At 40.2% G+C, this 13,213-nt stretch overlaps 1 protein-coding gene across 7 annotated transcripts in view; it reads right to left on the bottom strand.

Annotated features, from left to right (window-relative positions):
• The window catches only part of ZNF800 (zinc finger protein 800), a 50,367-nt gene that overhangs the window by 8,028 nt on the left and 29,126 nt on the right, over window positions 1-13,213 (bottom strand). For 4 of the 7 annotated variants that reach the window (XM_064422217.1, XM_064422218.1, XM_064422219.1 and 1 more), the window contains exons 6-8: window positions 13,058-13,101; window positions 12,004-12,161; window positions 197-9,225 (exon numbers count right to left, since the gene is read on the bottom strand). The exons of 1 other annotated variant lie outside the window; for it this stretch is intronic. In XM_064422217.1, the coding sequence (XP_064278287.1) occupies window positions 8,965-9,225; window positions 12,004-12,161; window positions 13,058-13,101 (463 nt within the window). In that variant the 3' untranslated portion in view covers window positions 197-8,964. Of the gene's footprint in view, window positions 1-196; window positions 11,474-12,003; window positions 12,162-13,057; window positions 13,102-13,213 lie in introns of those variants that run through there. 2 more of the 7 variants (XM_064422221.1, XM_064422223.1) reach the window with 2 other exon arrangements.

Below are 13,213 nucleotides of genomic sequence, written 5' to 3'. Positions count from 1 at the left end.
GCCGCGGGAGCGCAGCCCCGGCGGGGCCGCAGCGCCCGCCCGGAGCGCCCGCTCAGCCTCGGGGAGACAGCGCCGCCTCGAGGGCGCTGCCCGCAACTGCGCCCGCGGCGCCGGGACGGCTCCAGAGGCCGGGGGTGCCCGGCCCGGCGGGCTCCTGACACCAAGCAGAGCTTCTCCAGCCTCCCGCTTCACGCTGGTCTGAACCACTTTCCTTTCTTCGCTTTGCCCGGGGCTGTCTCACTTAGAACATCATTGCTGGAAGGAGGAATTCCAGGAGTGCTTAAATATGTCCAACCAGCGCTTCCATGATCATCTTTGTTGTGTGTTACTGCTTGTGTTTATGTTAAAGGTCTGCCCCGGGCAAACCACGGGACTCAGACAATGCTCGATGAGTCGTTCAAGCCTGTAACTTCTCTTATGCAAAAGGTCTCTTACAATTGCAAAATGGCACTGGAAAAACAGCCAGGTCTTAGGCAGGATATATTATCTCATGTTTCAATTTGTTTTTTCTCAAAACCTTCCATGACAGAAGATGGAGATGTGGTTTCAATGATCTATCTCAGAAATCAGGAATATAGTCATATAGGTGACTCAATGTCCTGATGTTCAACCGTGAGCAAAATTCCATTTAAAAACAGATATCCTCCTTTACTCCCATCAGGAAAATTAGCCATGTATGAGTTATCCGTGTTAGATAGACCAATTTCCAACTATATTTATACTTTGCCTCTCCAGCAGCTTAACAGAGAGTCCAGCAAAGCAAAAGGAAGCGATATCCTGAGGGCACAGGTAATGCCTGAACTCTTGTGTGAAGCTTGCAGCTGGAGAAGCAGGCTGGGGTCAAAAGACTAGGATACAAAACCTCCAAGTGCTTCCAGCTTGGCCACCAACCTGAATGTAACCTGATGCCTCCCCCTATTTCTTCCAGCCACATCTTTTCTATAGCACCATTTTGAGGGCATTGAGGGGGTATCTTTTACTTATATTTACAGTGATTACCACAATGACTTTTTGGTGGGAATATGATAAATAAATGCATAACTGAAGTTTGCTATGTTTTAACTAAATGAAGCAGAGAAAATTAATTGGGGGCAGGGGAGGTAGGGCAGGGCAGGGAGGATAATAAGAAGCTTCACATGAAAATGGCCATTCCATGAGGATAGATGACACAGGAGAGACGCAAAACATATCCATGATTCTCTGAGCAGGATTCATTCTGATTCAGACCCAACAGTAGGTAATGTCAGATTCTACAGAAGGCTAATGTCAGCACTGGTGACAGCTACTACCTGCACAAGTAACTTGGAAGGCAAGAAATCCAGTTCTAGAGACCAAGCTGTCATAAAGGGGATCTTAAATTATGGGGTTTTTTTAATTTGTGAACCATCACAGGCAGCATCTGACACGTTATGAGACTGGCAGGGCCATGCTAAAGTGGACCATAGAGGCACAGCCTGAGAGGCTGCAGGTTAACTACTGCCTGGAACAAATTTTTACTGTAAACATCTCTTTAAAGCCAAGCAAAACAAAATCCATCTGTGCCTCTCTATGCCTCTTTTACACAGAAGATGTTGAACCTCTGTGTATTCAAGCAGTGATTTCAGCAAAGTAACTCATATTCCAATGGTCCTCTTCCATAACCACAATCACCAGTACAGTTTTTAATGACATTCAAATAGAGCTGATTATTTCTTAAATTTGAAATGGTATGAAGACACTCTCAGTTCTGGATGAGGTTTTTGTTGCTACTTACATGAGAAATGTGACTTTCTGAGTTATTCAGACATGGGAATTAAACTCACAAAGGCAATAAAACCTCTTGAATAATCACTGTTCAGCAACAGCCTGCTGATTAATAGCCATTAAAGAATACAGAACCACAAACTCACTGCCTTCCATTAAAGTGATAGTGGATACTACTGGATTCTGAGTTACAAGGTGCTACAGAAAAAATGTGTTTGACTTTTTCAAGAAACACAATCATTAAAGAAAAGTTCTTGAAACTTGGGTGCTTTGTATGTACTTCTTTAAGACTAATTTTTTTTTTTACAAATTTTATTATGTGAAGAAAAAAGAAAAGGTGGAGAAAAGCATTTCACATCAGTAACTATGACAGAAAGCATTATGTGGAGGCCAAAGAAAGTGTGCAACCACAATATACCTTTAGAAGGCTCCAACCCTGGCTCATTTCAAATAAATGTTTCAGCAATGAACAGGGGATGTAAAAGCTTAAACTTTAAAAAGAAAGATAGCCATCATGTAGGAAAGGCAGCCTGGTTTCCAGCAAGATATTTTCAGAATTAGAATATTTTCAGTTTCTAATTTCCAAATCTGTCTAACAAACTCCAGCATGCTAGAAGATTTTAGCAGCTGGAAACCTTTGCTCTGCTGGAAGGAGCAGCACAATGAACATTGTTTGGTAAATGGGTTTTTGAAACTTTTGAAACAGGAGGGACACTAAGTCCCACCAAAGCCAAACTACGAAGCAGAGCAGAGCAGGTCTGGTGGCAGCAACCAAAGTCAGCACATCCCAGAGATTGCTAAACAAGTCACAATGCTAAGGCAAGTCTGAGGTCAAGCCAGGAAGTTAAGCTGGGAGATCAGAAACTTCATTAGAGGGGTAAATGGCAAGGCACAAGCATGGCTGAAACAGCTCCAGGAAGGGCAAAGAAGGAATATCAGACCTTAAAACAGCTTTGGGGAGCCCAAAGGAGATTTCTTACAGCTTTCTCACAGCTTTCTCACAAAGCTCTCCTCAGCAGCCTCACCTGGGGTCACACCATTGCCTTGTGTCTGAGTTGCCTTGACTACTGGCTGCCAAAACCATGGGAGCAGAGTAGGGCTCTTGGCCCTCATTTATATACTGGTCAAAGCCTTGTGTCATATTCTCTTACATCTCTTTTTTCTGCACAGAGCTAGAGGATGACAGTGACACATCCCAAACATGTCATAAAATTTGATAGATTTTCTTAATGCACAATATAAGAATTTGCCTCTCAATGTGATTGAAATGTGAAGGAGACACATCTGGAAGTCAAAAATGGTGGACACATACTACTTTTAAGTAAAGGATATAGTCTATTTATGAATCAAATACAGTGTTTCCAAAATAGAAGTGGATGATGAGCCAGCAAAATACTCTCCCACCCCAGCCAGAACACTGAAGTCAGCAGTGAAACAAAACATTTGCTAAAAAGAGACTGAATGCTAATTAACTAAAAATTACAACATTCCTAAAGGGAGTTATCCATTCTTACACCGTTATAATGGGAACAGTCTCCACTAGCGTGTCCTCTAATATAATGACTATATAGTTTTATATTGATTAAGTGTCTACAGAGGTACTACGTACAGCTGCTTCTAAACCCCTAGTCATTCATTTTGTCCTTCAGTAAAAGGAAAAATGAAATCATGTTTAGAGTACCTTTCACTCTAAGCCACTTTACAAAAACTGATAAAAAGCTATATATAGTGATTACTTCACTAGCCTTTGAAATGCTGAAATCTTTGAGGTGAGGTACAAAATAGGTTTATAAATCAGAAAGCCAAGCCACATTACCTTCTCAACATGAGAACCTTTCCTCTTAAATGACAGCAGATGGATACAGATATTTTACATAGCTGTAAAAAAAAAAATCGTATTTCTATACCCTTCCAAATAAGTTATTTGCATACAATGTAATTTGCCAAAAGGTAAGTGGAGCTGATCAGGCTCTGCCTTGTTCCAGACACCTTGTCAACTTTTGGCAAAATCCTCTCAGTTAGCAACGCATGGAAATAGCTAATCTTCAGCTCTGGTATTCCTATCATTTCTGTGGACAGCAGAATCAGGCAGAAGACTTTTTTTAAACTAAGTGTACAGAATCTCTGTGTACTCCCTAGATTAAAATAAAATACTCAAAGCTTGTTATAAAGTAAACTTTGATTCTACTTTGAATACTGCCTGTTAGACTACTGGAAAACAAACCATTGATCCATTGTCTAGAATTCAAGGCATTATTTTGAACAGTCATTTCTTTTCATGGCTTGTTGCAGAAGCAGCAGAATTGTAGCTCTAGGAATCATCAAAATAATGAATGGAGACTCACTTGAAGCCAAAAAACCCTTTTTTAAAATGTGGTTGTAAGTTTAAATGTTGCAAGACCCACCCTCATGCAGCAGGGAGAGCATTTTTGATGAGGCTCTGAGAATTCCCCTAAAGCCACAGCTTCCATACAGAGTCCATAGAGGCAGCAGACAGATACCCAGCCCAGCATTTGGCCTAAAGTTATTCTCTGAGTGGATATGCAAGTTCACAAGGGTACATTATGGTGTCACTTTGTGTGCCCAGATCCATCAGAGTGTGTGAGCCTGCCCTGTTAGCCAATTCCTCTTGAAACTCTTCTGTAAGAATCATGTAAATACATTTTTGGGTTCTCAGAGGTGACTTTTCTTGGGCAAAATACAGATCCTCAGGAGATATTCTCAAACACCTAAGATGTAAACTCCTGTATTTAAAACATTCCTCTGGGCTTACTGTGTAAAAGAAAAATAGACAAATGGGAAGAAATAGCTGCTTTCCAGGCAGTGAGTCACCTGATATTAGCATAGATGTCTAAACAGAACATGTAAATCATGCCTCAGAAGTGCCTTTCCTCCCCATAAACTATAAAAAGAGTCTAAACAACTGGCTCAGATGTAAATGGCTGCAGTGTAGGTGATCAAAGCCAGGTGAGGTATATTCACCACTGGAGCATGGGAAGGTGCAGACAGACAGACAGCAGCTCAGGGTCTGAGAGCACACACCACCAGCTCATGACTAGTTTCTCATTGTGCTTGTTCTGGTGCTAGCTAATGCTCCAGCATTAATAAGTCCTTCCTCTACCCTTCCCACAGTGAGTTGCTGACAAATAGTCAAAATGGTCTTAAGAAGTCAATCAACTCTGTGCCAAGTATTTAAAAGTGGAAAATACTTAGCAAAACATTGTATTTATTAAGTTATATATTTATAAGGAAACAGTTCTGCTTTTTTTCCCTAAAACCTAATTGTTACAAAATTAAGCAATCATTTAAATTCATTGCTTGTGAAAAAGAAAGTCAGGGTTCAGGTTTTTGCTGGCCTCTGCATGAACAAGACACAGGTAAGCTGCTGCTCAAGATTCACACATGATGACATTTACATCCATACGGTACTTTGTGGGGGGACTTCATGTTAACATAAACTCCTTATCATGAGCACACTTTTGAAGTAAACCTTGCAGTTGTCCTTTCTTATGATGTGCTTTGGTTAATGTAACAGAGCAATCTAAGGGCTCATGGACTGGATTCCTCCCAAGGAAGGACAGAAGCTGAACCTGCACTCCAGGACTGCACTCAAAGCATTACAATTGCTGGCAGACCAAGCTAATCTGAGGTGATCCACATGTGATGTGAACATCAGCTCATCAGCACCAAATATTTTACTCTATAGACCCATGCTGGCCCGTGTGACTTGTTAAGATAAATATAGCCCATGCCAGATTGAGGTTACAGTCTTGAAAACTGTCCCAGTATTGCCCTGAGGGTCAGGGCTGAAAGACTGCACTGAAGCTCTGAGAGCTAGACTTTGTAACTAATTAAAGGCTAGCATGATGCATGGCATGTTTCACAGGGAAGTTTCACACTTCATTTAATAGCTACCAGCTGTAAATAATGTACACAATTCGATCTTGTGTTTATAAAGTGAAGGTAGAACTTTTTTAATAGACTGGAGGACCAGAAAGTTTGTGTGTATAACCTTGCTATAGGTTCTGTGCAACTGGAAGAACAAACTCCCTATCAAGGTTGTTGGGAGGAAGATTAGGTGTACAGCGACACAACATTCATCCAGAGTTCTGCTCTGCATCTCTAGTTTAGGACTTACATTAATTTGTAATTAATTTGTAATGATAGGTCATCTTAATAAAACCCTTCATTGTTTAAACTGTAACTAAAGTGCAAAACAATGAGTGGTAGTAGTTCAATCAAGAAAGAACCAATTGTAACGTACTCTTATGATAGTGGCATTTTCTTGTGTTTAAAAAATAACCTAGGACATGTAAAAGCCATGTCATTGGTATTAAGGTTAATGATTTATTTTCCTGTGCTTCATTGCTTAACTGACCTGAAGACAGGTAACCACTAATGGCATAATTAGGTGAGTATTTTACCAGACACTGATGATGCTTCTGCAGCAGAAGCATTTCCAGCATCTCATTGGTCTTGTTGGGCAACTCAGGAATGGCATAGAGCTGTTTTTTGTGTGAAATACAACTACTACATCAACTACACTTGTAAAAATTGACCAAAAATGTGTGTATTTATTATTGACTGTGGCTGCTTCTCCCATATTGCCTTGTGTTTCCTCTCAGTATTAACTCTAAATGCCCACAAAGTGTTGCTACAAAAATATGTGTGCTCATTGCCCAGTAAAACAGGCAAAACTGAGGAAAAAGCTTTTGAACTCAAACTGAAATCCTTTCCCTCAGTAGAAGAATTAATTCAAGTACCCACCCAAGAGCTTTCAAGAAATAAAATATTCCTCTGGGAACATCTCTGTATTTAGAGATGTATTTCATATCTCTGTATTTAGACTGAGGATGATCTAGTTGGAAAGTCCATAGTCTAAACCTTATTTGGCAGACTAAATTAGAAATGCTCAAACATTTGAAGGAAGATGAAATAAGCAATAAACAACATAAACGTAAAATAAATAACTGAGGATCAGACAAAAAATATCTATTCTTCATTATTTTTTTTAACCTAAGTGCTATTACGTTGCTTCGTTATTGGTTTTGTTGGTTTGGGTTGTTTCTTGGTTTGTTTTGGTTTTTTAGTTTGCATTCAACACTTTCAAATAGGAAATTTGGAAATAAAGGACTAGAGTTAGAGGAGAAACTGATGGGAGCTCCAACCCTGTATCTATGCTATCCATTTGCCATGAAGGCATCCTTTTCCTGACTCCTTGCACCCAATGATTGGAACCAGCACTCCCTGACATCAAGAAACTGCCCTAATTTCAAACGCTCTCCAGGATGGCTTCCACTGCACAAGGCTATGTTTGCATCCTAGCTTTAGGACTGTTGTGTTGATGACTCTTTTCCACCACTGTTCACCACTGGGATTGGACCACAGAGCTGTCCTGGACCAAACCAACAGGATCAGCCCCCTGATGAAGCCAGAACACAAACTGTGCCCCAGCTCCATTGGGCAGCCAGACCTCACCACCAGACCAGGAGACACCCCTGGAGCAAGGACAGTGTGGACACAGGACCCCAGTGCCCATGCCATGGATCTGCTCCTGTTGTGCTAAATTACTTTTTCTACACATCTTTTCTCCCTCTCTTGTGCAGTTTCCTGCTCCAGGTCAAAAAACAGCCACTGGGGCAAAGAGTGTTTTCAAGAAAGGACGCAAACAGATGTGATAGCTGGGGGTGATATTCTGCTTTTTGCTCAAGCAGCTCAGGAGGCTGTAGTGATAATGCCCCAGTTCCCTTCAGTTGCAGGAATGCTGCATAAACATTGAGAAAATAACAAAGATTTAAATCAGTTTCAGGCCAGGAGAGATATTTTATCCTGTAATGATTATGCATTGAGGTGTCCTTAACATCTCTTTTCATTATTTTTGCTTCATAGAAAAGTTTAAAATCTTGTACTCATTCTAGATCAGAAAAAAAATTAAAAAGGATGTTTTAAAATATCACTAATTTGTTTGTGAGATAAATCCACACAAGCACTATAGCTAAGTGTTGGATGAGAGCTCATAGAAGAAATGGCAGAAAATCACTTCTTCTACTTCTATTTCCTAATATCAGGGGAAATATCATATAAACAGTACATAGTGGTATAAAAACACTAGTTTGTTGATTAACAGAAACACAATTATTCATACTTTTTCAATGGATTTATGAGTCAAAGACTTAAAAATTACTTTTCTTTCCTGCAGTTGTAGTGTATTCCAGTATAAGTGCAAACTGTACTCACTAAAATCTAAAGTTGCACTGCTACAAAATTAGTACTGCAACATGCAATGCTTCATGCTCATTTTAAAATGCAGTGAGATTGGATTAAAATATGTTAAGTATGCTAATGCATCTTTATTACTTAACAATCTTTTAAAACCTTAGCACAGACTCTTGTTTGAAATTTCAAACACATGAAGCAATGAGCAAAAATAAACTTCAGTAGCTTTAGCACACATTGAATGAGCTTGTCCACATTACAAAATAACTGGTTTCACAACATCTAACTAGCATGCGTTGGTTACACCAGTGGTTTTCAGGCTGGGGTTTGCAGGTCACAGGTGATGAGATGCTAAATGTATTTGTCACTAAGCTGAATAGTCCACCATGATCTGTGACAAGCTTTGGAGCTCGCCAGTGATCCTCCAGGAAGTCCAGGAGCCAAGATTCACATGCTCCACTGGATAAGGCATATAAACAGTAACAGACTTCATCCTGAAAGAGGTGACCTAAAAAAGGTGGTAGATGGACTTATAGATGTCTCAGTCTCTCTCCATTGGTGACAGAGGGAGTCTCAGGAGACTGACAAGGGTGCATTATCTTTAGACTAGACCTCACTGGCCTCAGAGTCTCCCTCCTCCATAACCTCAGAACAGACAGCTCAGATGCTCCTGCTCTGAGCTTTGGTTTCTCTGCCTCTTCATGTACAGGGGCTGCCTCTCCTCCAGGAGCATGGGAAGGAGGAGGAAAGCATAGTCCCAACACCAGCACCCAGGCCCATGCATGGGGTACACCCAGCCTCTCAGTGCAGGAGCACAGTCCAGCTGGACGGTCTCAGAGTGTAGGTGGGCTGTGTGTACTCTGATTACACAGCCATAAGTTTTTGTGCCAGTGTGGGCATCTTATCTGACCCCTTCCACCTAAATCCAGCCTCTGCCTAATCTAGATCACTGCCAGCACAGATATATTGGTACTCACACAGCTGAAATAGAGGAGCTCTGCAGCCTCACATAGTCTGGGGAAAGGAAATATCGACACAAAACTTAATTGGAAACAGGGTTTTACCCTGATTCAGCAGATGAGTTTTTCTTCCTGCAAGCCCACAGGGGCCATGAAAATCTTGCACAACACCTTCCAGAGAGGAATCTGAAATTGAAGCAAGCTTGTGCTGGTGTACAGCACATCCATATTCTTTAGAAGCTTTCCAGAAGGGGGTCCATCTGGGTCCAGGTTTCTTCATGCAATACAGCTGTATCCCATGAACTAGCTATTGGATAAAAAGGATTTTAATGCTCAACACTCATAACTGCAGCCTTGTGGAGGAATGTTTCACTCAAGCACACCTCACTGGGATTCTGAAATGCTTCTGCTTCTGAACTGAAATATATAAAGCTGTCACATCAGCCATGAAAAGAGTTTAATTGATTGAAAGGAAGTTAAGACTAAAACATATACACATTTGCTAAAAACAAAAAAAAAGTAATTTAATCTGGTATTTTCCAGTTAAAAATATTCTTTTGCAATTAAATTTAAAATCTCTAGAGAAGTTAATTTGGCTAATGTAGCTAATTTTTAAAGCTCTCAGTGGAGCAAATTTTAATTTTGGGATTAAATGAACAGCTAATAGAGACATTCCGATTTTTTCTTCTCATTTGATGTTTGCTTAAAGACTTTTTTCCTTAACAATCACCCCTTCAAAATAGCACTGCCTTCAATGAGTATTTGGAACACATGAAACTTATTAAAAACTTAAAATAAGCCCCAGGTTATTAGATTTGCATCCATTAACAACCTTACTTGGAGAAATGGCTTTGCTAAAAGAACATGTTTTAATCAGCTGGTACTACTTGCTTGCATAAAGACTAGAGAGGTTGAACAATTTTTTTAAAATTTAAAATTATGCAGTCATCAGCAGCTATTGAGGACATACTTGGTAGTAACAAGACTACTACATCTGGATGCATTGTATTTGATACCACCAGTGCCTGCATGTACCACGTAACACAATCATTCTTCAGTAGAAAAAAGCATTAAATGAAAATGATGTAAAATAGTGTGGGGGAAAGCAGAAAACTTTTCTCTGTGTGTAGACTTCTTGCAAAAATTACCCTGAAATATTCTCTTAGAGTTAAAAAGGTTATCAGGCCTGTTAGGCTTGCCATAAAGCTTAATTTAAAAGTTTTCTAGACAGTAGTTTATATATGATTAAGTGACCTGTAATGCCAGGTGAATGACTAATTGATCTATTCTAGAATGACCTGAGAGATTTCTTGTTTTCGAGCCTGATCAGTCTGGTACCCACACCATCCATTTACCACTTCTAATGTTCAGCAGACTGTTCTATAACTCTGCCAGGTTCAGTTCTGCAGCTACAATTCAATCAAAAAGTCATGTCAGGGCTCAGAGTTGTATTAGCTGAAATTAGGAATGTTGGTCATTTATTACACTTGGAGTCATATTTATCTTCTGGGCCTCAGCTTTCCACTGAAGACAAATTCTCAAGGTTTTTATACGAACCTAAAAAAAATTTTTTTTTTTTTTTTTTTTTAATGGAAACTTAGTGCATCCTGGTTTTCATCTACCTTCCAGGTCTTTACAAATGGTCACATATTTCACAAGAGTTATGGCCCAAATCACAAGCGCTGTCAGCACTGACATTTACCCATCAACATTACAGGGTGCACAATTGCAAAGATACGTATGAAATCATTAGAAGTGTAGAAGAACAGTTCAGATATTTTTTCCTACTGTTTTGGGTTATATCCAGTGAAAGATTTAAAGGTGCCAACACCTAGCTTTCAGGCTGACTTCCAGAATGAAATTCAGTCAGCTACCGGAGTTCCTTCCACAACTTGAGAGAGGTCACTCAGTGGGAAGAAGACTCCTGATCAGCAGTGAGAGCCCTGCTCCCCCCATTCCACTACATCCTGCCTCTTCACAGCTGAGTCCTTGGGAGGCTGCTGAGCCACACCCTCCTGCTTTCACCAGGAGACATCAAACTGCCCCATGGCTGCAGTGCTTTGCTACACCAGAGGGGCTGTGAACCTGAAGTCCCTCAGCTGGAGCAGAGCAGCCCATGTGTGTCTCTGCCTCCTGGGTGAGTGCTACAGGTATAAGAGATCCATTGGAAACACTTTACATATAATTACTACTAGGCAGTTTAGGCAGTGGGACACAGTTTTGGCAGTGAGCCAGGCAAGCTCATTTCAAGGGATTTTGCATGCTCTTCTGCCTACTTTTGGGATCTGCTGAAGTTTTGGTAGGGAGGCAGCACTGCAGACCGAGTTGAAGAAGACTTCCGAAGACATTTAGAAACTTTCAAGGTTAGGCAGCCATTGGGCAGGATGTGTGGATAAAAGGCACCAAGAGCTTGGTCCAGTTATCCAACTGCAAAGGGTGTCTAGGAATGTTTGTCCTGCCCAAGGGAGGTGCAAGTGGGAGATCACCACCAGCCCCACGGGAGACATTCACTTCCCTGGAGTGGCAGCAAGAGGCCAGCAGGTACCTTGTAGCATCTTACATGGAAAGAGGAGACAAAGTTTTAGCAACTGAAATAAGCCATATAATAACCAAACCCCACATTAGGAAGAGCAAACTTTTAGCTTGCTTTTGGATTTTGGTACATTGAGAAGATACTGTCAGCAGCAGTAAATACCAATTAGTTAGAGGTGACAACCAGTTAAAATATATTCATTAATATATAATAATGATAATAAAATAGCATTTTATTAATATGTATATTCACCTATACATATTAATAAAATGCTATGGAAAGCATTCCATGCCAAAGCACAGACCTAGTTCTGCAGCTGCACATTGTGAGGCTTGTAGGAAGTGGGAATAGAATAAAGTTAGATGTGGCTGCCTCCAATTTCACTCTCTTTTTAAGGTCAATCAGACTATACACTAGTTTACAGCTGTACAGACAGAGAAATCTGTTCATGGGTCTTTCTGAGAAAAATCCACTAGTTTTAGAGTGAAAGCCCACCCAGTGAGATTTGTAAGCAAAATAAGCATCTAAACAATGACATGACTAAGTGCTTACCACAGCAGGCTGTTTGTTTTGGACACAGGATGGAGAAGGCTTTTGCCAGTTTCTGTTTAGCTTGGCAAACCCCATGGCAAGTGTAGTCACAGCAAATATATTCCCAAGCCAGATGACACACACAGTTCCAGAGATGATACAAAATGGGCTGTGGAAGACTAGAGTATAATAAAAAAGTTGAAAGAGTGTGTGACAATGATAGCTTTGCATACTATTGCCCTCAAAGTATCAAAAGGATCTCACATTTCTTTCAAAGATACGTATTAGTGATGTAGTGAAGTAAAAGATGAAATTATATCCAATTTTATACATAGAAAATGGAATATTTTTTTAATGTCACAAAGGCTGATATTGCACACATTTGCTCCAACAGACTCTCGGAGAAATCAAATGCAATCATAAAACAGAAAGCAAGACATTACTTCTTAACGACTGCATTATGTAAGCGAGAAGAAGGAGATGATATCAACCTGCCAGCTGGAAATCAATAGGAACTTGGCCAACTAGCCTAGGCTTTTTTTTTCTGTTGTCTTCAAGGGGACCAGTTTACTAAAATAATAATTTAATCCCATGTGCTTCAGAAATACTGGACATTTGAAGAACATTTAAATCCTGGGCACTGTAAAACCAACATTTTATGCACATTATGAAGTCCAAAGCATAGCATGTAATCTTTATCTGGTCAATCATACTTCCTGTCACGTGCAACAAATGATACTATGATCAATTCAGGTACTTATGACTAAAATGGACTTGTTTTACTTAACAAACTTTCTTGTTTGTAGTTTTAACAAGTCACAAGTCCAGTTCCTCAGGCCAGAGGAGATAAAGAAGCCTGTATATGGATGGCTCATAAAAACAGTAAGAAAACTGGAAAATCATTATACATTTCTGCCATGTGCTGACTTCATGCTGTACATGTTTGGACTTTACATGTTAACATATCCTTTCTGCTACTTGAGTCTAATAGGGCCATCAGATACCTGGTGTCTTTTTAGTGTCATCTTCATACCAATCTCAAATTGCAAATGACAGTGAATATACCTTAACTTACCACACCAAAGGTCCTTGCTGCAATAGGTCAAACCAAATTCAAGGCTGCAAAGTATCAAAAAGTTTATTAAAACTCAAAGTAAAGCAAATTCCTCTCCCCTACTGTCTTCACATCTTTGTTGTGCAAGACAATCCTAAACCAGGTTCCCCCAGCATG

The sequence above is a fragment of the Passer domesticus genome, chromosome 5 (genome assembly GCF_036417665.1).
Source record: "Passer domesticus isolate bPasDom1 chromosome 5, bPasDom1.hap1, whole genome shotgun sequence".
Lineage (NCBI taxonomy): Eukaryota > Metazoa > Chordata > Aves > Passeriformes > Passeridae > Passer > Passer domesticus.
The sequence above is the reverse complement of the archived record's forward strand: the minus strand, read 5'-3'. Positions and strand labels throughout refer to the sequence as shown.